Raw genomic sequence first — 24,316 nt, forward strand, 5'->3', positions numbered from 1 at the left:
AAAAAAAAAAAAAAAAAAAAAAAAAAAAAAAAAAATTCAAATTCCACACGGTTGTGTACCAAAAAAAAAAAAACAAACCACCACATAATTAGTCAGATGTGTCACTTTTCTTTGGTAGAAAAGTGATTACATTTATTCAAATAGATTTAGTTCTAAACAGATTTATCTCAAGGATGATTTTAGATTTTTTTATGTAGTTATTTTACACTATAACTGAGCATTCTAGACTTTCATTTATTCCATTATACAATTTCATGGTAGTAGACGAAGAAGTGAACATATGATCTGGAGACTATGCAGGGGAAGGAAAAGAGTAATGGATGGGGGGGGCAAAAACCTATGTCCATATCTTTTCTGTCACAAATCAGTGGTGTGATCCTAGGCTACCATCTTACTATTTTGGGGTCTTGGTTTGCAGGTCTGTAAGTGTAAGAGGTTGGACTATGTGTCTCTGAGTGTCTTTGATTTCTTGTCTCAGCTTTAAAACACAATGATGTCTCTACCATGATCTGGGCTGTAATTGCTACCCTATTGTTAAGGGCAACATAAGTCTTTTTATGCCTCAGTCATTTCATTTTTTGTATTACAAGTGTAATTCTACATTCTCTACATTTCTCCATGGGGTCATTGAAATAATCTGGAAAAATGCACATAAAAGCATATTGGACAAATGGTGTAAAATACTATACAGGGAGAGAGTACTTTTAAAATTAATCTTGTTTACTATTCTGCTGCAAAAATTATCAGCATTATTGGATTTCAAGAATGCATTGATAATTGCCACTTGAAAAGAGCCCTTTATGATAGATGTACATGAGCACAATAAGATGCATCTTTGAGTTCTGATTTGCTGCAGCTGGTTTTCCTAAACTAGCACATTCAACCCTTCTACAGTTATTTTGTGCATTTGGAAAGTTTTTGCTGAAATCGAAAAATGTGTGATAGTCACAGAATTCAAAGAAAATAATAATCTTCAGGTAAAAAAACTTACAATTTCTAAATTTAGAGACTATTTAAAACATTTCAATTTTAATTTTAAAGAGGCCAAGGTTTTTTTTCATAAATGATGATGATGATAATTGTTTTTGTTGCTGTTATTTCCACCAACCAATCGAGAAGTACACACATACAGATACCCATCCTGCAAATGTGGGAGGTAAACAAGGATAAGTAAACAAGACGACTGTGACTGTGAAAAATCAGGCTATGAGGCAAGCTGGATAGACATGAAGACCTCAGGTTTAAAGTATTATTTGTTCGGGCACATGTTCAATTCAATTAAAACAGTGACAGAGCACCTGTCACACACAAGACAATAAGGGCTAAAAAACACACGACAAAGATTTTCCATTTCTAGGCATTCACAATTCTAGAGGAACAGGGAAATATAAAAATAAATACTATACAAAACATAATTTGGTAGATACAATAATAAACACAAAGAGTGTGCTGGGTTTTGGAGACAGTTAAAAGAAGAGTGAGAAAAACAGAAACTGTATATATGCATAAATAATAGAAAGTGGATCCATTGACAAAATCCATCTCCCTCCAGCATTTCTCATTTAAATAAAATGTTTTGATAAGAGGTAAGAATGAAGAAGATAAATTTTTAATTTTTTTAATATTTATTTATTTGAGAGAGAGAGAGAGCAGGGGGGAGGGGCAAAGGGAGAGGGAAAGAGAGAATCTCAAGCCGACTCCCCGCTGAGCATGGGACCCGACGGGAGCTCGATCCCACGACCCTGAGATCATGACCTGAGCCGAAATCAAGAGTCTGACTGGCGCGAGCCAAGCTACTCATGCTGTTTGACTAAGTCCAAGTATGGGGGACAATCCTGAAAACAGGAGACTCCACAGCTGGCTCCTGCTATTCTCTTTCATTTTGTTCATGGCAATCTTTATAATTGTGGGAATATTTCTGGGCTGGCTCCTGCTATTCTTTTTCATTTTATTTATGGCAATCTTTATAATTGTGGGAATATTTCTGGGGTTTCATGATAAAGTGACTACTCACCTTAGTTACGCCTATCTAAGCAATCATAATGAAACTAATTCCACGAAGAATTAGTTTCTATAGAACAAAATAACAAGACGGTCACGCTCTGTCTAGCACCTTTCTCTCTGCGTACTGTTTTTTAGTTTTAGCGAAAACCAATAAGCAGAAATCAATAAAGGTCATGTTAATCATTACAAAGGAAAAATGAAAGAAGGCTATGGCTGTAATCCAGAAAATGATCTAAGATTTGGAAAAACAAAAATATCCTAACAAATAAATAAAGTTCCTCCGAGGCTGTCAGGAGGAGATGCTTGCAACCTGACCCTGTGTCTGTGTCTCCTCATTCGCCGACGCTGTCCTTTCCTACGAGAGACCCACCCAGGCTGGAGCTGGACTCCGGCATCTGACGTTTAACCAACTGAGCTGCCCAGGTGCCCCTGAAGAAAATAAATTTAAAAGTAAAGAGAGAGAGAGTGCACTATGATAGGGTTAAAGTTTGAAAAGGCCACATATCAAACATTTCTATTATAATACTATACTCAAAGTTGAACAAAAACCTTCCCAAATTCATTTCTCCATCATAGAAGTAAGCCTGTTGGTATGAGCTAAAGACAGCCCTCAGCTTCTTGAATGCATAGTGTAGATGGGTCCGTCCAGAGGGCATCAGAGCCTTGGGCCTTGATATTTTTGAACTAATCAGAACTTAAAGTCCAGGTCATCCATAAAATATCATCATTAAATGTTAGGGATCTGTGCATAGACTGTACTGATTCTAGCATTCTAACAAAAAAAGAAATCATCCCTACAATGCTGAGTATTTGTTGTAACATATGTAAGGTAATATACGAAGGTAAATCTCAAACAAGGATGAAAACATTTACCATTTGTTCCTATACTGATCAAAGATTTAGTGACTACCTTTGGCACAGCACACTTTTCTAGGCACTGGTGATATGAGAGTTAACTAAACAAATATCTCCTCACAAATTCCCTTGCTGGAGACAGACAATGAGTAAGCAAACAAATATATTCCTCTCAGGTGATAAATGCTATCTATAGAGAAAGTTGAAGGAAATTTAGGATTCGGAAAGTGCTTGGTAGAGGTAAACAATGCTTTTTAAAAAGTACATAAGATTTTTAAGAAGATACAAAAAATATAAGCATAACCTCATTGGTAGTATTCTAGCAAGCCTGAAGTAATTGAGGGAAGTAGCGTCTAATATCTAGGGAAAATTAACCACAGAAGTGCACAGGGCATGGCGAGCATGCATTGGGATTTTTAGATGAGCAAGGAGGCCTGTGCTGAGGGAGTGACATGAATGAATGGGCTTCAGTGGAGAAGGTAAGATCAGGGAAGAGATGGGACTGACCGGGGCGGGGGGGAGGGGAAGACCGTCCTAAGGATGAGGACCGTCCTAAGGGTGTTGGGTTTTATTCTGAATGAGCTGAAAAGCCAACAGAGGAATCTGTGCAGGGGAGCAATGTGACCAGGTTTCCATTTTAAAAGAATCGCTTTGGTGGCTCTCTGGAGGCTAGACTGTACCTTACTTCATTTATACAATAGAGTTCAAGATATAATAATAGAGTCCATAGTAATAACAAGAACAATAATGCTGCACATATAGAGAGCACTTATTTATATACCAGGTAAAGTGGTAAGCATTTTACGTAATTATCTCACTTAGCTTCCATCAATTACCAGTATCTTCAGATTAAAAATATAAAAATTAGGGTGCCTGGGTGGCTCAGTTGGTTAAGCAACTGCCTTCGGCTCAGGTCATGATCCTGGAGTCTCAGGATCGAGTCCCGCATCGGACTCCCTGCTCAGCGGGGAGTCTGCTTCTCCCTCTGATCCTCCCCATCTCATGCTCTCTGTCTCCCATTCTCTCTCTCAGATAAATAAATAAAAAATCTTAAAAAAAAATAAATAAAATAAAATAAAAAAATAAAAATATAAAAATTGAAGATTGAGGATTTTGAAGTAACCAGCCCACAGTCACACAGGTAGACAGTGTCAGGGTCTGGATGCTCAGCCTGGTAGTCTGACCCCGGGGACGAGCCTCTTTGGATGCAAAGAATATCCTGGACAACTTTTAGAACATGTCCCTCCCTGCCCCCTAGCAGAGATTTGTATTTAATTATTCTAGAATGGGGTCTGGGTACTACTATTATTTTAAGTTCTCCAGGGCATTCTAACGTGTAGTCAGAAGTGGAGGCAACTGTGAATTCAGCGGCTACACTGTAATGCCTAAATGTGCTAGCATGCTAAGTTACCACTAATTTAGTTCCACTACTAAAATTAGCAGTCCTGCTAACATTAGGAGAACGCTTTGCTTCAGACTTTTTAATGAGGTAGAAAGAAGAAAAGCTACTGAGCTGTCTTCCTGAGGAAAACCAGCATTCGTCATTTTTCCATGTAAAAAGGTTATGATCAAGTGACAACTCTGCATGGTTCTACAACGACAATCATTTCAGTGCATCATATGTCCTGCATTCTCACCTCAATCTTGGTCAGCCCCAGGAGGGCGATGGCCACACGAACACTGCTGCTCTCCAGAGTGCCCGTGATCAACCGTCGCTCATACTCTATATCCGACATCTGCTGCTGGGCCGCCAAGGCCAAGGCCTTTTCCTTGGCTTCATTAGTCAGTGGCAACTTAAGGTCCACATCCAAGATTTGACGGAGCTCACATTTCAAATACAGAACTGGATTTTCCTTACTCAACACTAGGGGAAGCAAAAAGATTCATGACTGCCAGGATCATTTATGCCCTCGACAACCTTATCCAGAATGCACTTGGAAGGTTTGAAACAGAAAACTGCAGTTGTGGCCTTCATTAACCAGAGTAACATGGGTAACTCATTTCCAGTAGCCCTAGTTCAGTAATTCAAGAGTAAGTCTTCAGGAATTAAAGTGATTTTGCTGGTATTCTCTAAGAAGAATGCTCAAAGAATGCTCAAAAGAACTCAAAGGGTTCTTTCGCAGACATACCAACATGTTCAAACATTAAGTGACCATTGTGCTATCAGCGATTAGAAGGTAAGGGAGGTAAAAATAAATGTAAAGACATGTGTCAGGTGCTGGTAAGAGCTGTCATTTTCTTTCACTAACAACCTTACACTTCAGAATGAGGGTACAAGTTCAGGGTACAAGTTCAGTTAATATATTACAATATATAGAATTTGAGAGTAGAACCATTTCCAAATTATTTGGGCAACTGAAAATTTGCTGAGTAAATATTTTACATGCCAAATTTCAATATTCATCTGAAGAATGAAAAATAAGGATTTAAAAAAAAAAATCACCATTGACATTTTCTTGTTAAACTGGGGCTGTATTCCATGGATGCTGACATAATAAAGTTAAAAGGGAGCCTTCCAAAAGCCTTCCAAGTTTTTATTGGAAAAACTTGCCAGGAGTATGCTTGGATGGCTCTATGAAGAACAACCCCATCCTTCAACATTTTAAATGAAACAAAACATACTCTACCTTCCTCTGGCGAAGTGCTGTAGTCAAGTGGAGCTGAAGAATCCTTTGGGAGAAAGGAGGAAGGCAAGGGGATCATACCTTTTCCTTCCACAACGTAAATTAATTCTCCAATCTAAAACACAACCACACAATAATATTAAATTCCAAAAGCTCAGAAAAAATTAGGATCTTTCTGCTATAAGAAAAAATCTGTACACTATAACAACATCCATGCAGTGTGCATTGCTAAGCAACTGTAAGCCTTAAGTGAGGAGTGAAAGGTAAGGCTGAAATCTAGCCCTCCCCCAGTGTGGGGGAAACTTTGTATGCAACCAGAGCAAGGTGGTGGATTAAGAAGGCCCCAGGATGGCCCTGAGGGCAGCTGATCTTTGTAGCTGTAAATATCCTTGGTAGACTGCTAACTTAAATCACATAAACAATCAAGAAAGAAAGAAATATTTTTTCCTTCATTCTGTAATGTATTGTTGGAGAGGAGTGACATCACTTTTACATGACGACTGAGTCCCCAGACGTCTATATTTTAAAATGCAGATTTTCAAAATGAGCATATGACGGACTGCAGATCTTTTAGAATAAGTAATTAGGCAAGAAATACAAAAGACTAAACAAAGAGAGTGAAAATTAAAGTAGGGTCAACGCAAGGGCAGCAACATGATATGGGGAAAGATTAACAGAGGTTGAAAGGCTTGGTTTCAATTCTGGTACTGCCATTTACTAGCTACTAAGCCTCAGGCAAGTTTAGTCAATCTCTGACTTTCAGTTTTGGCCTCTGTAAAACAGGATGATCAAAAAAATAAGTTCATTTTAGAAATCTAGAGATTAAATGAAAAGGAAGGGGAGAGAGGGAGTCTCAAAAGACATAAGATCCCAATGGATGAATATTTAGATCTTGATTCTGAAGGGAAGCAGAAAATGTCACCCCAGAATATGTTGCTTTGGTATACTGATAATTTTGACTTGTAGGCACTTGAAAGACAGCAAATGCAAGGAGAGGCTTTCTTTGAACTTGCCTTATCTGCCTAAAAACAGAACCCCCAAAAGAAACTCATGTATCATAAATTCCCTCCCTGAGGATTTCATCAACCAAGGACTGACTCATCAAAAGAGACTAGAAGTTGACACTGTACACTGACAAACTGTGTCACAAAGTATCATGTCTCCCATCTATTCTTCTGAGTCCATTCATCTTTCCTAAAAAATCATTTACTCTCCTCTAAGTGACCAACGTCCCTTTCTCTCTTTTCCCTATTAAGATGGCATTTAAGCCTAAATTCTAAGTCACTTTGAGGAGTTACTCATTTTTCCTTGGGTACCTCTCATGTATATAGGAAGTATACATGTTAATAAATGTGTTTTTTTCATGTTAATCTGTCTTTTATTACAGGAGTCTCAGCCAGTAATTCAGAAGGGTAGAGGAAAAACTATTTTTCCTCCTCTACAATTCAAACAAAGACACTTAAAAGGAAATGACAGAAAAAACGTACAGACAGTCATGAGACAATCAGGGAAATACAAACAATGCCTGGTTGTTTGATGCTACGAAAAAATTTTACAATATTTTTAGTAATAACAGTATCATGATTATGTTAAAAAACCGGTCTTGGGCGCCTGGGTGGCTCAGTTGGTTAAGTGACTGCCTTCAGCTCAGGTCATGATCCCAGGGTCCTGGGATCGAGTCCCACATCAGGCTCCCTGCTCTGCGGGGAGCCTGCTTCTCCCTCTCCCACTCCCCCTGCTTGTGTTCCCTCTCTCGCTGTGTCTCTCTCTGTCAAATAAATAAATAAAATCTTTAAAAAAAAAAAAAAACCGAAGTCTTTTTGTTGTAGAGATGCTTACTAAATTATCTGTGGATAAAATTATGTGATGATTGAGAGTTGCTTCATTATAATGATGAAATAATTTTGGCCATGCACTGTTGAAGCTGGGAGAAGGATACAGGGGGGATATATTGCAGTTTTATTTCTAGAAGTGTATTTTATATTTTTCATAATAAAGTCTTTTTAAAAAAATGCTTACATCTTTAGAAGTAGAATGATAGTAAAGATGTGGCAAGGACTAAATGAGGTAACACATATCAGGAACCTAACCCTTTGCCTGGCACTTACCAGGTACATAAGAGATCCATCTAAATGGAGAGGGACCATCTGTTGAGAGCAGGGCTTCCCAAACATTCGTGACATACAAATCACCTAAAGATATTGTGAAAATGCAGGTCTGACTCAAGAAATCTGCAGTAGGACCAAGACTTGAGAGGATCAATGAAAATGAGCATTGGCAAATTTAGGGCTAAGCCATACAATGGAGAATCTTCTGCCAGAATGACCTTGTGACAGGCATGCATCTAACTACTAGGAAAGCAAAAGGAAACAAACTTAGCTTCCAAGCTGGGACTCTACTAGTTTGAACTGTCCCACCATCTTAGAACAATACTAACTATATGTTTGAGAGACTATTCCAGAGGCAGCACACATAAATGATATAAAAGGAAATTGCATAATAAAAATACATATTCCAAGATATTGTAGATATCCTAGATAACATGTGAAATGGCAAAAACTGAAAATTAATCTGGAAACAATATAAGAATAATCAATTTCTGATCGTGAGGTCAATTTATTTATAGCTTCACTATCCCTCCCTGTTTGAGATTTGTTTACAATAAAATTAACGGTCATCTACTCTCATACGATAATGTTCCATAGAATTTTATTAATTATGACTCACAATTACCTTCAGTTCATACTGAAAAAAGAAATATGGAAAACGTTGAATGTTTTGAATTGTTTAGCATTTAATTCCATGCACTCTGGTAATAACAGTACATTATAGAAAACTTTCATATAGTAATTTTTCCTAAGCAACCTGGTACTTTGCAAACATAAATCCAAGCTACCCATCTGAAATGGGTTTTGTGTGTGTGCATGGTTTACTACAAATACAACTGAGTGATTAATACTAATGACATGAAATTTTCAATGATAATCGAAGTACAAAGACTCAACAGAGACCAGAGAAAACAATATATTAAATTTTACTTTTATCTTTTTCTCATTTTAATGTTTATCTAAAAAATCAGTCGTTTAACCCAAAATATAATATTCATAAGAAATTAGACTCGGTGAGTATAGGGTTACCAAAGTACATGTTTTCTTAAATGTGTGCCTGATCTATAGCTTGTCTTCTCAATGAAAATGAATACTAACTCATGGAAGTTGATACAAAGGGAGCAAACTGCTATTTGCCAGAATATTTCCCTTAAATATACATTATAAAAAGCCTCCTAACCATGGATTAGCCAACTAAAATATCAGTAACTAAAACTCCATTCGACTCCATTTAATTCCACATCTTACACAGATGACATATTATCATTTCCCAAAAAATTATTTTGTCTAACTTGTTCACTTTCAGTGTTCTTTTTTTATTAAAAAGAAACAATTGAAAAAAAATGCCTGTGTCAGAAAATTGTTCAGGAAAATCAACTGTGGTATCATCTAATTATTTCCCTCTACTTTTCTTGCAATAAAATCAGACCAGGAAAGGAATACAAATGCAGTAAAGAACTCCCTTAAAGCAGAGAAGTCCCTTACATTCCAAGTCTGGAGGCCGTGACAAGGGAAATGAGATTATCTGACACATAACAGACACCTGTCAATGTGAGCTATTCTAACAGTCTATTAAATTTCCTTTCTGCCCTTAATTTCATATTTTACAGTCTGGATGTTTCCTTGGATTTTTATTATATTTTCCAGAAAGATGCCAAAGCCCATAGCCCATTGTCCATTGTAAGAAACCCTCACAAAAGGTATTTTGTTCTTCCTGTGTATCTAGTTAAATGCAGTCGTCAAATAACACAGTTGCACGCAAATTTACAAGACCAGCTGTTAATGACCCAGAAATAAGGAACACAAACAATGAATTGGCAGAAAAGTTTTAATCCCCAGCTCTGCTACTAATGAGCTGGGTAACCTTGGACATGTCATGGAAGACCTCCAGACACAAACAACCTTAATCTTAAAAAAAAAAAAAAAAAAGCATTTTAGACAGAAAATCCCCATGTTGTTTCATAGGTCTTAAAATTCTACTTATTCTCTAATCTTGGGCCTAGATTTTGCTATGTTTTGTAATTTATTTGTTTGAACTGGCTGAACAATATTATATTACTTTGATGGCTAAACAGGTATGTGAGAGCTAAGCTAAAATTCTAAAATGTTAAATTCCATACACTAGAGAGAGATCATTAATCACTGTAGGTGGCTATTTGGCATTGCCATAATTATAATGTGAAACTGACCAGTAAGAATAATCACTGTTCTTTTAAAATATGATCTTTCACAGAATGAGTGTTCTAGGAGACTCGGTAAGGGTGAAAAGAAAATGTGTAAAGAGATTTGTATGCTTGCACTAAAAAGTTCAACTTTCTTAACACAATCTTTTTTTTTTTAAGATTTATTTATTTTAGAGAGAGAGAGAGCAGGGGGAGGGGCAGAGAGAGAGAGAGAGAGAGAATCCTAAAGCAGACTCCCTGCTGAGCAGGGAGCTGGACGCCAGGGCTTGATCCCAGGACCCTGAGATCATTATGTGAAGCAGAAATCAAGAGTCGGCTGCGTAACCAACTGAGCCACCCAGGTGCCCCTAACACAGTCTTAGTTGCATGCCTGAGAAATTATTCCACAGACATTTTGAGAAAGCAACATATATTTAAATACCATAAAATATTAATTACTTAATAAAAATATATGGCATACTGTAGGAAAACATCTCGTCAAATAACAGAAAGCTTGGCCTAGAATTTAGAAGTTACTGTGGCAATGATATTGACAATCTCTCTTTATCACTGTATTTCTCAGAACAGTTTCTATTCAATTTTTTGCCATCAATTTGCTCTGCACGTAAATGAAAATTTGCTTCAAGTGTGAACATCATGCAAACTGTCATTAAGATTGATCTTTATATCGGGGCGCCTGGGTGGCTCAGTTGGTTAAGCGACTGCCTTCGGCTCAGGTCATGATCCTGGAGTCCCGGGATCAAGTCCCGCATCGGGCTCCCTGCTCAGCGGGGAGTCTGCTTCTCCCTCTGACCCTCCTCCCTCTCATGCTCTCTGTCTCTCATTCTCTCTCTCTCTCAAATAAATAAATAAAATCTTTAAAAAAAAAAAAAGATTGATCTTTATATCAATATTCATCTTTGCGGTTCTCTCTTGTCCCCTTGCTCCTTCCCCCAAATCCAACATCATCTCCTCTTCTTTCACCACTACTTCTCACATGCTTCTCTCTGTCTTTACCACTGGTATGCAAAAAGCAGAAGGCAGTAGAGAATGGAGATGTGTGGAGTAGTATAATAGACTGCAAGAGTCTCTGAGCCAGTCTCTTGGTCTCCAGCTTCCTTCTCCAACTCTTAATCTATTCTCTGTTTTGGCTCCACAGATGCTTTCTAAAACAAAGATGACATCAGGTCATGCTTATGCTCAATATCTTCCTGCTTTAAATAACAATAATTACCTTAATATAATAAAGTTATTCAACTAAAAATTTCACTGCCCTCCTCATTATCAGTCTGCCTTATCCATCCAATCAATTTTCTGTCACTTCCAACAAGCTTCTCTCAGAATTGGCAATTCAAGTGTCAGTGAAATTTCATGCTTAGCTGCTTGCCTCATGTTCTCAGAATCTTCTTGAGCACACTTCTCCGCTACCCAAACTCTGCTTTACTGGCAAATTTCCACTCACCCTCTTAACCAAACTCCTTTATGAGTCAATTATCCCTGCCTCTGCTATCATATAGAAATGCATTTTCCCTCTATTCTAGACATGGCCACAATCTGGCTGACTGTGTTATAGAATTAATGGACATGTTTCAGGATACCGTGTACATAAGAAAAGATTATGTCTTACAAGGGGCATCTTGTTGAGGGCATGGTTGCCCCAGCACAATGTGGCATCCACTGAAGGCAGGAATGCATTTTTATAATTCTTAGGAATGTGCCATACATTCAGCAAGCTTTCTTCATCCACCTGTATGGAGTACCAACTTCAAATAAGTACAACTTTCTGTGTGAACTGGGCCAGCCTGATGCAAGCGTGCCTTCTCCATGGAATGTGAATCCCCTTAGTACAGACTTCATGTCCTTTCTCTGTGTTCACTCTCTATATACCTACAGAACTGGCTTTATACTTTTGGTGAATCAAACTGTGCTGGGAGAAGTGAACACAATAATAAAATGAAATTATTGAGAATATAGCTTGAGGGCGTTAAGTTTTAAAACTTACAAGAGTCATTCTCCATAGTCTACAGTTTCCTTCAAGAATGAGAGAGTTCCAGACTAGCAACTAGCAGATACATCAGTTGTGGATATCAAATGCACAGCTTAGTGATTATAGTCAACAATACTATGTTATAAACTTTGAAGATCCTAAGGGACTAGATCTTAATTGTTCTCAACACAACAAAGAAATGATAACTGTGTGATGTGACAAAGGTGTTAGCTAACACTACTGGAGTAACCATATTGCATAAATGTATCAAACCAACATGTTACCTAAAAATTTATACAATGTTATCTGTCAGTTATAGCTCAATTAAAAAAAAGGTTCATAAAATTGACATGGATTTGGGAAAATAGGAATTACTGTTCCCTTGTATTCTATATGTCATTTGAAAGGGTATCCCCTGGAGCTAAAATACTGGTATCCCAGAGGCATGTGGAATCTCTACAGACTAACTGTTAGGATCATTGATAAGAAACCCAGAGGAGACCCCCCCCCCAAGAATAAATAACTACCATTGGGTACAAAATTCTCTTTAACAGATTTTCTTCTAATGTTTTTTCTTGAAAAAGGCTGCAGTGCTTATGGCAGGATGATGATGGTTTCACAGAAAGGAGAGTGGGTGAAGGGGGAGAAGGCCCTGCAGCAGGGAGGGGGCTCAAACTATGTGTAACGTTGTGAACATTTACCACATTGATCTAAAGTTCACTTAACCTGCTCCCACATTGTCCGCAGGCATCTTAAGGTTAATAAATGTTTCAAAGTGTTTATGGGCCAAATGGGGTTTCATCTTCTGTTTCCCTGGGAACAACTCAGGGGTACAGGAAGGAGTATACTTACCAAAACAACAGCAAGAACAAAATATGCAGTGTAACAAACTGAATGAAAAATCAAAAGGTGAGTGAAATGTGGCTCGCCATTAAAAATCATGGAAAATAAAAGAAACCACCCTCAAATGATACTCAGTCCCTCCAGTTATAAAAATAACTTTCATAAAACTGAAATTGCTTTGCCTAAATGTAAAGATTTTAGAATAGCATAATTTAATGTTTTTGCCTTCACATTCAATAAAATTAAAGAAAAACCAGTATTATTAAAGTCTACACGTTAACTATGATTGAAAAAAGTTGCACTTTGATTATAGGATATTCAAAAATATACATAATAGAGACTGCCAGCTTAATCTCTGCATCAGCACAGACAGAAAGACACAAAAGGCTGAGGGAGAATGAAATGAGGGACAGGGCAAAAAGTCAGATGAGTGGTCCCACTAATTCACGCAAATGTAAGGGAGGCGGACAGACTGAGACACAATATATTAACAACTAGTAACATGTAGCCTTAGACTAACTTGTTGGAGACCACAAATCAATAAGAAGGCCTTGCCTGCTCTTCTACCTGGGAGTGGGCACCCTTGTTCTGCCAACTTTTTATTTGACTTGGCAAGGCTGAAACTCACTTTGGTGTATAGGGCCCCAGTGTGGGACTGGGCCAATTCCCATCAGTTGCTCAGGGATGCTGACTCCCATCCTGGCTTCCTCAAGTCAACAATACCTGAACTTTGGTTTTTATTTGTTCTGACTAAGTTCTGTAGACAGAAAAGGACAATGAAGGACTGCAAGATAACAAAGTCTAGTTTGGTTCCATAAGAAGGCTCATGGGTTGGTAAAAGAGGACTGGTTAGGCCACAGCAAATGGTTGCAAATGGATGGAACCCAGTCTTAACGCAGGCCCCATGTCAAGGATCCCTGCCTGATGCCCTTGCCTCTCTCGCACGGATGATCCTAGAAGTGATGGGTGGTTTCTTATTTGGGAGCCTAGGACTACACAAAGCAGAGGTTCACACAGGCACAAAAGTAATATCTTTACTTACACAGCCTCTGGGGCTGTGTCAATACATCACTTTGTACTTTGCAGTGTTTGTGTGGGGGTCTGTCAAGCTCTCCTCTCAGAGAGGGCTGTTCTTCAGGGACTGGGTCATGTTTCTACTCCAGGTTTCCCCATTCAATCTGCCCCATCCACACATGAGCAGAAAGACTGTTGGACTTCTGGCATTTGACAGTATGAATTTTTAGGGATTTTGGAGGTTTTCCCCTAAGCTAAGACTTTCTATGAACACTGATGGAAGTTTTGTAAACTGTTTGTGCTTTCAAGCAGCTATTACCTAATTCATCTCATTTTTTTTTTATTTGAAAGTTCAAATGGAACAGCTAGAATGAAACAAATGGCCTTTCCTTGATAGCAGTGTTAGTAGAAATGTTTCTGTTTTACACATGGAAAGCTATCAAATTGAGGCCTAATTACTTTACAGTTTTCAACAGGTGGTTCTTAATGGCAAAGCAGTTATCACACATTTAATAAGAACAGGAGCTAACTAGGTGGACTTAGATGTTTGATTATCTATTTAAGCATGTAATTGCATTTTTCAATATAATTAGCAATAAATTGAATGTGTAAATTAATAGATGTGTTTGCCCACATAAGTAATTGTAATTCAGTGCAATACTTTAGATTAAGGGCATTATTTCTCAGTTGATAGCAATATAATTTCATGATTACTGTTTTTCTTAAGATTTTTTATGACAGAGACAAAATATATGTAATCAAAAGGCATGTTATAATAAGCTGAGATTCCAAGTTAAGTATAATTATATTTTGATTAATTTAGACAAAATTTATGGAAGTAAATATTAATATTCCAATAGTTGAATTCAAATAATAAAGTCAGCCTCCTTACTATGCTATTGAGAATTAACCCTAGCATTTTCTAGAGCTATATTATAAATTAATATAAAAAAGGAACTGAAGTATTTGATTAAACTACTACTAGTCACACTATCATTACTATTTTTCAGAAATTTTCATATACAGGAATTCAGTAAAATCCTGGGCTCTTTTAGGGGAAATAAAAAACAAGATTTAGCATTACTATAAAACAGCATTTTTTTCCTCCTAAATGGCAATTTTAAGCAAACTATTCTTTACATATTTAATTGACTATATTATTTTTCATGTGTAAATGATCCTATAGACACCAGGTCAATACAATACCTCTTTCCAATTACCATTATTTCATTGTGTATTCATTTAACATAGCACATAATTGATACAGAATCGATATCTTTGGGGATATCTTCTGGGTGTTATAAAGTCCCTCCTCAGGTCAACACATGACAGTTTCTTTCTGGAAGGGGATAATACCATAAAACTTTTCCTCTAAAGCCTGTCTCTCTGCCTCTCTCCCTCCCTCTCTCTGTTCTTCCATCCCTCCTTTCCTTCTCTCTCTCTCCTTTGCTGACTTTATTTATTTATTTTTGTTTAAAGATTTTATTTATTTATTTGAGAGAGAGAGGGAGCACAAGCTGGGGGAGAGGCAGAGGGAGAAGGAGAAGCAGGCTCCCCGCTGAGCAGGGAGCTCCACATGGAGCTCCATCCCAAGACCCTGGGATCATGACCTGAGCTGAAGGCAGACGCTTAACCAACTGAGCTACCCAGGCACCCCCTGAGCCACCTAGGCACCCCATTTTCTGGCTTTAAAGAAGTAAGCTATATGGATGCCAGAGCCACTAGAAAATTAACTCTGCCAACAACTTGAGAGAGCTGAGAAGCAGCTCCTTCCTCAGTGGAGCCTCTGAGGAGGATCCAGCACTGGCAGGTCCCTTGACTGAAGACTTAATAGACCTTAAACAGAGGACCCACCTAGGTCATGCCCAGACCTCTGATCCACGGAAAATGGCATGACATAATAAATGTGTGCTGTTTGAAGCCCCTCAGTGTTTGGTAATTTGTTATGCAGCTACATAAAGTGAATACACACAGAGCTGCAGCAAGGTTAGGCATGCCACCGATCTCTCCCGTGGGACTTCCTAAGGCAGCCATTATAAAGTTTACCCACAACTAGTGTAACTGCTTATTTGTGAGGATAAGCTCTTTCTTGAGCAACGAGAAGGCTGCAATTGTTGTCTACGTTACTAGAGTCTGCAGCTGCCTTCAAGCCCCCTGTACTGGTTATTCCATTCCAGTGCCAGCCCATGATGAAGGCATGTGCCACCATTCTGTTCTCACCTCTTTGCTGCTAAGGATGATGACACAGTAGCGCGTGTGCATGTCAAAGGGAAGAAACAAGAGCTCCAGTCTTGAAGTCCCTTTTACTCCCAGGTGAAGAGTATGTGTGGAGCAGAAGAACTCTCTGATGAAATTGGACTTAATTGCTACCAAAACATGAAGCAGAGCTTGTTTACATATCATTTCATAAGTGCTGTTTCACTTAGTGCTTCAAGTTTTAAAATAAATAAAAAAATGTTTAAAGCATTAGCACACCAAATTAGATGACACGTGCATTTGTTAATAAAAGTATGGGTGACCCCAGCTCAAGCCTGATATCATAAAATGTGTAATTATGACCCTCTATTAAAGATTCCTTAAAAAAGGAACTTCACTAGTGTTTAAAATTAGCCTCGATATACATATATAATATGTATATATAAATAGCAAAGCGATCATCTAAGCATTTACAACTTTTTTGGTCAACTGTATTAATACTTCACGTAACAGGGTGTAATAGAAAACTTGAACTGGAAATAGAGGAATGTTTTATATATATATATATGTTTCTATCATTCTGTTGGTTTTAAAACATGTCTACAAGTTCTTCAACACTGCCTTGAATGTGGTGATATGGGAAGTCTTAGTGACTTGATCCCAATGAATAGTACGCTAGAAAGCAGCAGTGTGACTTCTGACATTACAGCAAACAATGTAATACAATTCTTCCTAATCATCCCTTTCTTGGCTCACTTGCTTTTAGAACCGAGTTGTCATCCTGTGAAGAAGCCTAGGCCACATGAAAAGCCACATGTAAGTGTCTAGGCCAACAGCCCCACCTGAAGTCCTAGCCAAAAGGTATTATCCATCAGACACGTGAGTCAGGAAGCCTTTGGGATGACTCCAGCCCCAGCCTCCATCTGACTGCAGCTGCATGAGGACGCTGAGCAAAAAGCATCTAGCTGACGCCAGTCACTCCAGAAGTGTGGGAGATAATGTTAATACATTTTTATTGTTTAATGCCACTACATTTGGGGTGGTTTGTTCTGTAGCTAGAGATAATCAGAACATTCCTGTATCTATTTTCCTATCCACGTTCTATTCGTACTTTCTAAATCTACAGTTATTTCATAAAACAAAGTAAATCTGTGTTCTCCATGTAATTTTAAACATGGTGATACCTGTCACCTAAGTAGGTTTAAACAGTTTAGAATAAGCCAAAAGAAACATGAAAGTCATTTATTTATATACATTCATTGTATGGGTAAGGCAATTGGGACTCGAAGTAAAGAGAAAGATGTAGACTCCTCCAAAGGGTCATGAATAGGAGAGGCTGAGGACCAGCCCCTGGGCCTCCCACTCCGCCAGCAATCCCCAGGGCTTGGCATTCTGTCTACTGTCATAACCATCTTTTGTTGAGTATTTCATTTACTGGTATGCTATGCACATTTTAAAAGTCAGACATGAAGACAAATGAAAGTTTTTATTTGAGGTACTCACAGGTTCTTAAGGCATTTGGGGAATGGCAACAACCCTCCACATTATCAGTTTCAGGGCTATTCCCAGCATCACTGTCATAAGTAAATAGGAGAACAACATCAACAACACAAGTGAAACTCAAAAACAATTCTCTATCTTCATTAAATCTTATAGATCCTTAAAAATTATGGCTACCTACATGATATGCAAAGACGACAGATGTATTTCATATATCACCTTTATGTTTACATTGTTTCAGAAATTTTAAAAAATGCAAAAAGCAAACTAACAATCATCCATATTTCCACCACTGTTCTATACAATTAATTAAAAACAATTCCTTTTTACTTATGAATACTATGGAGAAATAAATATTTGATAATAATAAAAAAACCCAAATCCTGAGGCCCAAAAGTAGTGGTCTCAACTTAGGACTACATAGGTATTCTCTCCAAAAGTGGTTCTAGAACTTGATTTCTTGAAAGAGTCTCTTCTTTGAGCTTATTGTTTCTGCATTTGCTTCTTTCTCATAAAGAGAGGGGATACGGGCAGCTGTTTAAGCTCTGGTTGCATTTCTGAAAATTAATTCACAGACCACAGCCTGAAACAACTGCCTCCCTTGAAAGGTTCCATATCTTCCAGAACCCATCAATTTTCCCCCAAATGGCTCTTCTCAATAGTCATGATTACTTTGCTCAACAAGCTGGCAATTAGCATATGGGCTCTCAGATATTGTTTGCCTGATTTTTTTTCTGAAAATACAAAAACTCCGTATTTTCTCACCTTGTCATATGCTCTTGCCTGAATTTGTTTTTTTATTTATTTGAGAGAATGAGCAGTGGGGAGGGGCAGAGGGAGAGAGAAAGAGAGGCAGACTCCCTGCTAAGCATGGGGTGGGGGGGGGTGAGGGGGGGCCTTGATCCCAGGACCCTGAGATCATGACCTGAGGCAAAGGCAGAGGCTTAACCAACGGAGCCACCCAGGCGACCTTTGCTTTTGTCTGAATTTGATGCTGTAAAAATATATGGACTATTTCCAAGTAAAATTCTAGCCATATTGATTCTTTTTCTCCACTGCCTTTTCTTTTTTTTTTTTTTTTTAAGATTTTATTTATTTATTTGACAGAGAGAGACACAAGGAGAGAGGGAACACAAGCAGGGGGAGTGGGAGAGGGAGAAGCAGGCTTCCCGCTGAGCAGGGAGCCCAATGCAGGGCTCAATCCCAGGACCCTGGGATCATGACCTGAGCTGAAGGCAGACGCTTAACGACAGCCACCCAGGCGCCCCTCCACTGCCTTTTCTTGATACAACATTCTTAATAAGGTTTACCGCATCTTGTAATTATTCTCTGCTTTACTTCAATTCATAGACGTTTTGATTAGCCGTTTTAGTATTTTATGTAATTTGAACATTTGATAAACACTTTAAGGCTATCAGAGACGTACTAGGTATTTTAGCATTTATAAGGGAGACCATACAGAGAGTGGAAAAAACAACAAAGAATGCTTATTTCTCAATGCATGGTTCCACTGCCATATCTATAATGGGTAGAATGCCTGATTAAAATCCTCAGATAATTTCAGAACTTCATTTTGCTCAATACTTGCAATTTCCAGCCCTTCAGCCATTTTTTTTCATGATGAATAGAAAAGCAAAGCAAGTTGGGCTTCATCTCCTTTTTCTTTTCTTTACCTATTTTCTTGGAGAATAGCTAATGAAAGTGCCTTTTGAATAAATCAGAGTTGCCTTTTCCTCAAAGGAGACTCTCAAACCCACAAAAATTGAGTTACCTGTACTATTTATGGTAAAGATGTATAGATAAAAATTGCAGACTTAGAAATGTTATTACCTTGCCCATTTAACTGGTTATTATCATGATTAATTCAGAGACATCAGAAAATAATTTAATTAAATAATTTGGTTCAGGTAAATTCTATTTTCCCTGATCAATGTTCTTGAGTCTAGGAATTCAGTGCTAAACCCAACTTGTTTATAAAACCAGTATCTTGCAGATCCAAAGACAGAACAGAAAGCCAACTCTACCTTTTGGTTACTCCCTGCACCTCAAGTCTATATCATTTTCCTAAATGCTCACCAATTATTACTGAAGCTATGGCAGAGGGAGCATTTTTAAACCCTTGGTCTTAAAGAAGAAATAGCATCAAAAGAGGCTAAAATTATACAAAATACTGTTGATCAAGCAAGGGAATATTTTCTACTAATTTAGTAGTGGGTTAAAGTCAGGGAGTGAAACCTACTTATGAGGTGTGAAGGGATGACATTTCTTTTTTCTCTGCAGGAGTGATATGCAGCTCTTTTCAAACTAAAATGACCAAAATGACATTGAACTGGTTCTATTCAGAGCTTGAATAAATCAGCCCCAAGAATGACTTCCTACTCAAACCTTTTCCAGTAGGGAGGGGAGATCTTTATTACAAGCCTTCAATGAAGCTACTCTTGGGCAAGCATTCACAGCCATGTCCAAATCAAAGAGTGAATTTTCTGGTTCAAGACCAGTTTTCATGCATCACAGGAAGGAATGTAAGTGGATCAATTTTGAGATTCACTCCATCCTCCATGTGTCCAGGGCTTCTTCAAAAAAGGACCTAGTGGCCATCTGGAGGGCAGTACAAGTGGGATTTTGCTGTTTTTTGTACCTCTTTGGCTCCTGAGCAATTGAGAAGTGTGTAAAACAAGGTGTGCCAACCTGGAGAGCAAGGACAGAGCAGATCTGTGAATTCAAATGGGGAAAAATTCCATCTTGACTCCCACTAACTCTTAATAGCAATTTAAACCAAACCACAGTAGCATTAGCTTAATATGACTTGGTCACCAAATAATCATGGATATGTTTATATCACATTTCAATTCTTGTACATATCTTAAGCTATTATTGACATTCATAATTACTTTTAAAGTATGGTAGTTATTATGTCCACCAGTAGCTTTTATTGTGTATTCTGTTAATGAAGAAGTATGTCTTTGAACATACAATTTTTAAAAATTTTTATTATCTGCTGGAGTATGAGTTTCCTCTGTGCCATAGACTGAATTGTGTCACCGTTAAAGTCATATGTTAAAGCCCCAATTCTCCAAATGAGTATATTTGGAGACAGGCCCGATAAGAAGGTAATTAAGGCTAAATGAGGTCATAAGGGTGGGGTCCTGATACAACAGGATTAGTGTTCTTATGAGAAAAGTCAACAGGGAGCTCACTCTATGTATGCACAATGAGGTCATGTCAGCCCACAGCAAGAAGGCTGCCACCTACAAGTCAAGAGAAGAGGCTTCCGAGTGAAAACTATCTTGCCTTGACCTTGGACTTCCAACCTCCAGAGCTAGGGGAAATAAATTTCTGTTGTTTAGACCACTTTTTCGATGTTATTTTGTTATTCCAGCCTGGGAAGATAAAGACACCCTGTAACCCTTGCATCTTATTTTAAGTATTTATAAAACATTATTCTGTGAAGTAGAACAGGCTTCCTCAGACTGGCAAAGACTGTGATGACATTAAAAACACACATGAAGCTCTCATGTAGAGCAGAGGATCATGACAGACTGTGACTCTTAGTACATACATCTGCCTTCTGATTCGCTCTGTGTTCCTTGAAGATTTGCCTAATTCTAAGTGTCACGAGTTATTCAGTGTGGTAAAAGTGAAATATCTTAAAATCATGGCCATGCAGAATCTAGCTTTTCTGGGTTGTTAGCAAGAATCAAGACTCAGAAAAATATCTCTACCAGGGCCTTCTTTCATTTGGGTGGTTACTCTGGGCCAAGCTACTCTGGGAGACAAGGATAACTGACAAAGCCCCTAAGCTCACAGGGTATAGTCTGTCATACAAAGTAAGTCTACAGGAAATAATGACAAAGCAGAAGGATAAACACTTCAACACCTTTTCAACTTTCATTCACATTCTTCCATAATCCATATGCATAAACATATGTCTTGTATTTCCCCTTGCCTGTCCCCTCCTCCACTGCTTCAGCAATTCCTTCTTCCCACATTCCTTTTATACTTATAGGAAAGTTCTCCCCTGCTCTAGATTCGGGCCATCAAAATCTTACTCACATTTCTGATCCCAATTTGTATATGATAAAGAACAGCAGAGTATAGCATACGTGTGAGAAAAAAGTGCTTAGTACCTCATTACTCTCTTTAAATGTCTTCTCTTTCTAGGTCTGCATTTTTTTTTCTATCCGTCTTTACCATAAAAAGTGTAGGTAACTCAGTATTTCTGGGTTTGAGGGTCTCTTTGAGAATAAGGCAACTGTGATTTATTCAAAAGGTACTTTCATTAGCTATTCTCCAAGAAAATACATAAAGAGAAAGGAGAAGCCCAGGAAGATCTCTATATCTAGATAGTAATATTCCTTGCCAATGAGCTCACAGACCTTTTTTTTTTTTTTTGGTACAACATATATTACTGAATGCATTCTGCTCTGTACAATTGCCTCCACTTGTGTAGATTTTCTTTTTCTTCACTACGTGATGGTTGGCTCCTTGAGAACCAGATCTATGACTTATTTATTTGATATTTCTATGGTACTAAGAACACTGCCTGAGGGGCCACTTAGTAAGAATTTATTAAATGATAAATAATTCAATGTTGCTGAAAAAACAGCAAGTCATATTACTGTAGGAAATTATTTACATAGTGCTCATTTCTGAGCACCGCTGACCCATCATTTAATTTTAAAGTGTGGCTAAAATCAGTGTCCTGTCCTGATCCTTTCTGGTAATCCTTTGGATTTAATTAGAATAAAAAGGTCTTAACTGCTCTTGCTTATGCTCATGGATCATTTTCCAGTAAAGTAAAATGTGTGATGAATATAAAGTTTTATCATCCATGTGGTTTCAAATGTGCTGTTTTATATGTGTCTGTTGCTTAAGAAGAGCAGTTTATAGAGGCATTTTTAAAAATTTTAATAGGAAACTTTACCTTTTTTTATGCCACCTGAAAGATAATTTCAGCACTGTACTGCTCATTTGAGAAGAGAATGTTATTTGGGGAGATACTGGCTGAAGTGATCTGAGGAGGAGTATCAGTTAGCATATGCTAGGTCATGCTGCAGTAACACTCCATATCTCAGTGGATTAGCACAATAGTTTACTTCATGCTCATGTTACAGGTCCATCCTAGGTGGAGAGGATGCACTCAAAGATCCTTGGTGAAGGGAACTCCATTTCTATACATACTTCCTTAGTAATTGTATGAGGGAAAGGGAACAAGAAAAATTGTTCACTGGATCTTAAAGCTAGCCCTTGGAGAAAACATTTAGCACTTTTCCTCACATGCCACTGGCTGATTAAGTTATATGTTCACACATAACTTCAACTGGGGAAGTACATTACCACATGCCTAAAAAGAATAAAACAGGGATATTTCTTAAGAGCTCTAAAAAGAGATTACTGATAGTTTAGGGAGTAATTTTCTTTAACCTTTTCTTGTTCTCTTATGTTATCTTGCTGATTAGACCTAGAGACCAGAATGGGTGTTACTGAGACAGTGTAATGCTTATTGTATGGTATGTTACATACAAAAGTTATTAATCATAGAGGTACTATGCCAGACTTCCATTTTGGTCATGATTAAGAATGCATGTTCTTAAATTTTACTTGTATCTGGAAATCTATATGAGACAAACATTAAGAAGAGCTTTAAGAAAAACAGGGTGTGTAACATTACTAAGTATTATTTCATTAAGACATATTTAAAGATCAAAAGGCCTCAACATGCCAATGAAGCCAGACTGATGAAATACTAGATAACTTTGTGCTAGTCGAAATAAAACTTTCTTTTGTGTCCCCTCAGGGGGGAACCTGTTGATTGCCTATCCCAGGATCCATGGGCCCTTCCCTCCTCACTGACAAAACCCTCGTTTTATTGTGATGTGTATGTGGAGAAGGGTGGTTTCTCAGTCATCCTTCCAGCTAGATTTGGCCCACTGGCTATAAGCAGAAGTGCTGTGTGGTATTTCTGGGAAGTTTCCCTAACGGAGAAAGAAAGGGCACACTCTTATTGTGCTTCCTCCTTTCTGCTGCCTATAAAGTGGATTTGATTGTTGGAGTTCTGGATACTTTAGTTGATCCTTGAGAAAGCGAATAAAGATTTGCCTGCTACATGAACTGGAGCCCGGAGGTGTTACACAGCAAGCAGTCAGGACTCCCAAAAGAGCCATAATAAGTGTTCTAATACATCTCTTAAGAACTGTCAGAAAGGGCGCCTGGGTGGCTCAGTTGGTTAAGCGACTGCCTTCAGCTCAGGTCATGATCCCGGAGTCCTGGGATCGAGTCCCACATTGGGCTCCCGGCTCAGCAGGGAGCCTGCTTCTCCCTCTGACCCTATCCCCTCTCATGCTGTTTCTCTCTCTCTCTCTCTCTAATAAATAAATTAAAAAATTTAAAAAAAATTAAAAAAAAAAAAAGAACTGTCAGAAAAACAGCTTTTGGGGTAAACTTAAGACTGTTCTATTTCAACCCAACATATGAATTTGGGGCTCAGCATTCAGCCCAGAACAGTGCTGACGTGACAAACCAGGGACCATCTCTTTTCCTTGAAAAACTGTAGCCTTTGCCTTTTTAAGTTCCACTGTCACCTTTGATCTGATAGTCTCCAGAGAGGTGCAAAGGAGTAAATCCTCAATCCTATAAACAAACGGCTCTGAATCATTCTTTGAGAGTTAATCTATAGAAGCCTAACTACTCTATGTTGGATCCTGTTCTCCCTGACCAATACTCAATATCACTATATTTTTATGTTATTTTTATCAAAGGAAGCCTTCAGCAAGGAACTAAGAAAGTAAAGTATTATAAATATGAATGGAAGAGACTATAGGAGAAAGAATGATCAATAATGTTTGAGACCATGACAGACACACTTCTTCAGCTGTACTGCATGCTGAGTTGGCAATTATTTTGGATGAGTACTTGCAAAGTGTCCTTTCCAACCAAAAATAAATTACAAATGTCTTAATACTTGTTTATTTCCATTATGGTTTAGATTTGAGAAGCATAACATAAAAAAGATATCTGTAACTA

General features: G+C 38.0%; 1 protein-coding gene across 1 annotated transcript in view; it reads right to left on the reverse strand.

Annotated features, from left to right (window-relative positions):
- Window positions 1–16,000, reverse strand: part of LOC145717737 (cilia- and flagella-associated protein 47-like) — a 187,904-nt gene extending 171,904 nt beyond the window's left edge. Inside the window, exons 1-4 of the mRNA XM_081807960.1 lie at window positions 15,818–16,000; window positions 8,217–8,228; window positions 5,487–5,598; window positions 4,497–4,723 (exon numbers count right to left, since the gene is read on the reverse strand). Of these exons, the coding sequence (XP_081664086.1) occupies window positions 4,497–4,723; window positions 5,487–5,598; window positions 8,217–8,228; window positions 15,818–16,000 (534 nt within the window). The remainder of the gene's footprint in view (window positions 1–4,496; window positions 4,724–5,486; window positions 5,599–8,216; window positions 8,229–15,817) is intronic.
- Window positions 16,001–24,316: the final 8,316 nt, after the last annotated feature.

Source organism: Leptonychotes weddellii, chromosome X (assembly GCF_054177405.1).
Source record: "Leptonychotes weddellii isolate Sample4059 chromosome X, ASM5417740v2, whole genome shotgun sequence".
NCBI classification, from domain to species: Eukaryota; Metazoa; Chordata; class Mammalia; order Carnivora; family Phocidae; genus Leptonychotes; species Leptonychotes weddellii.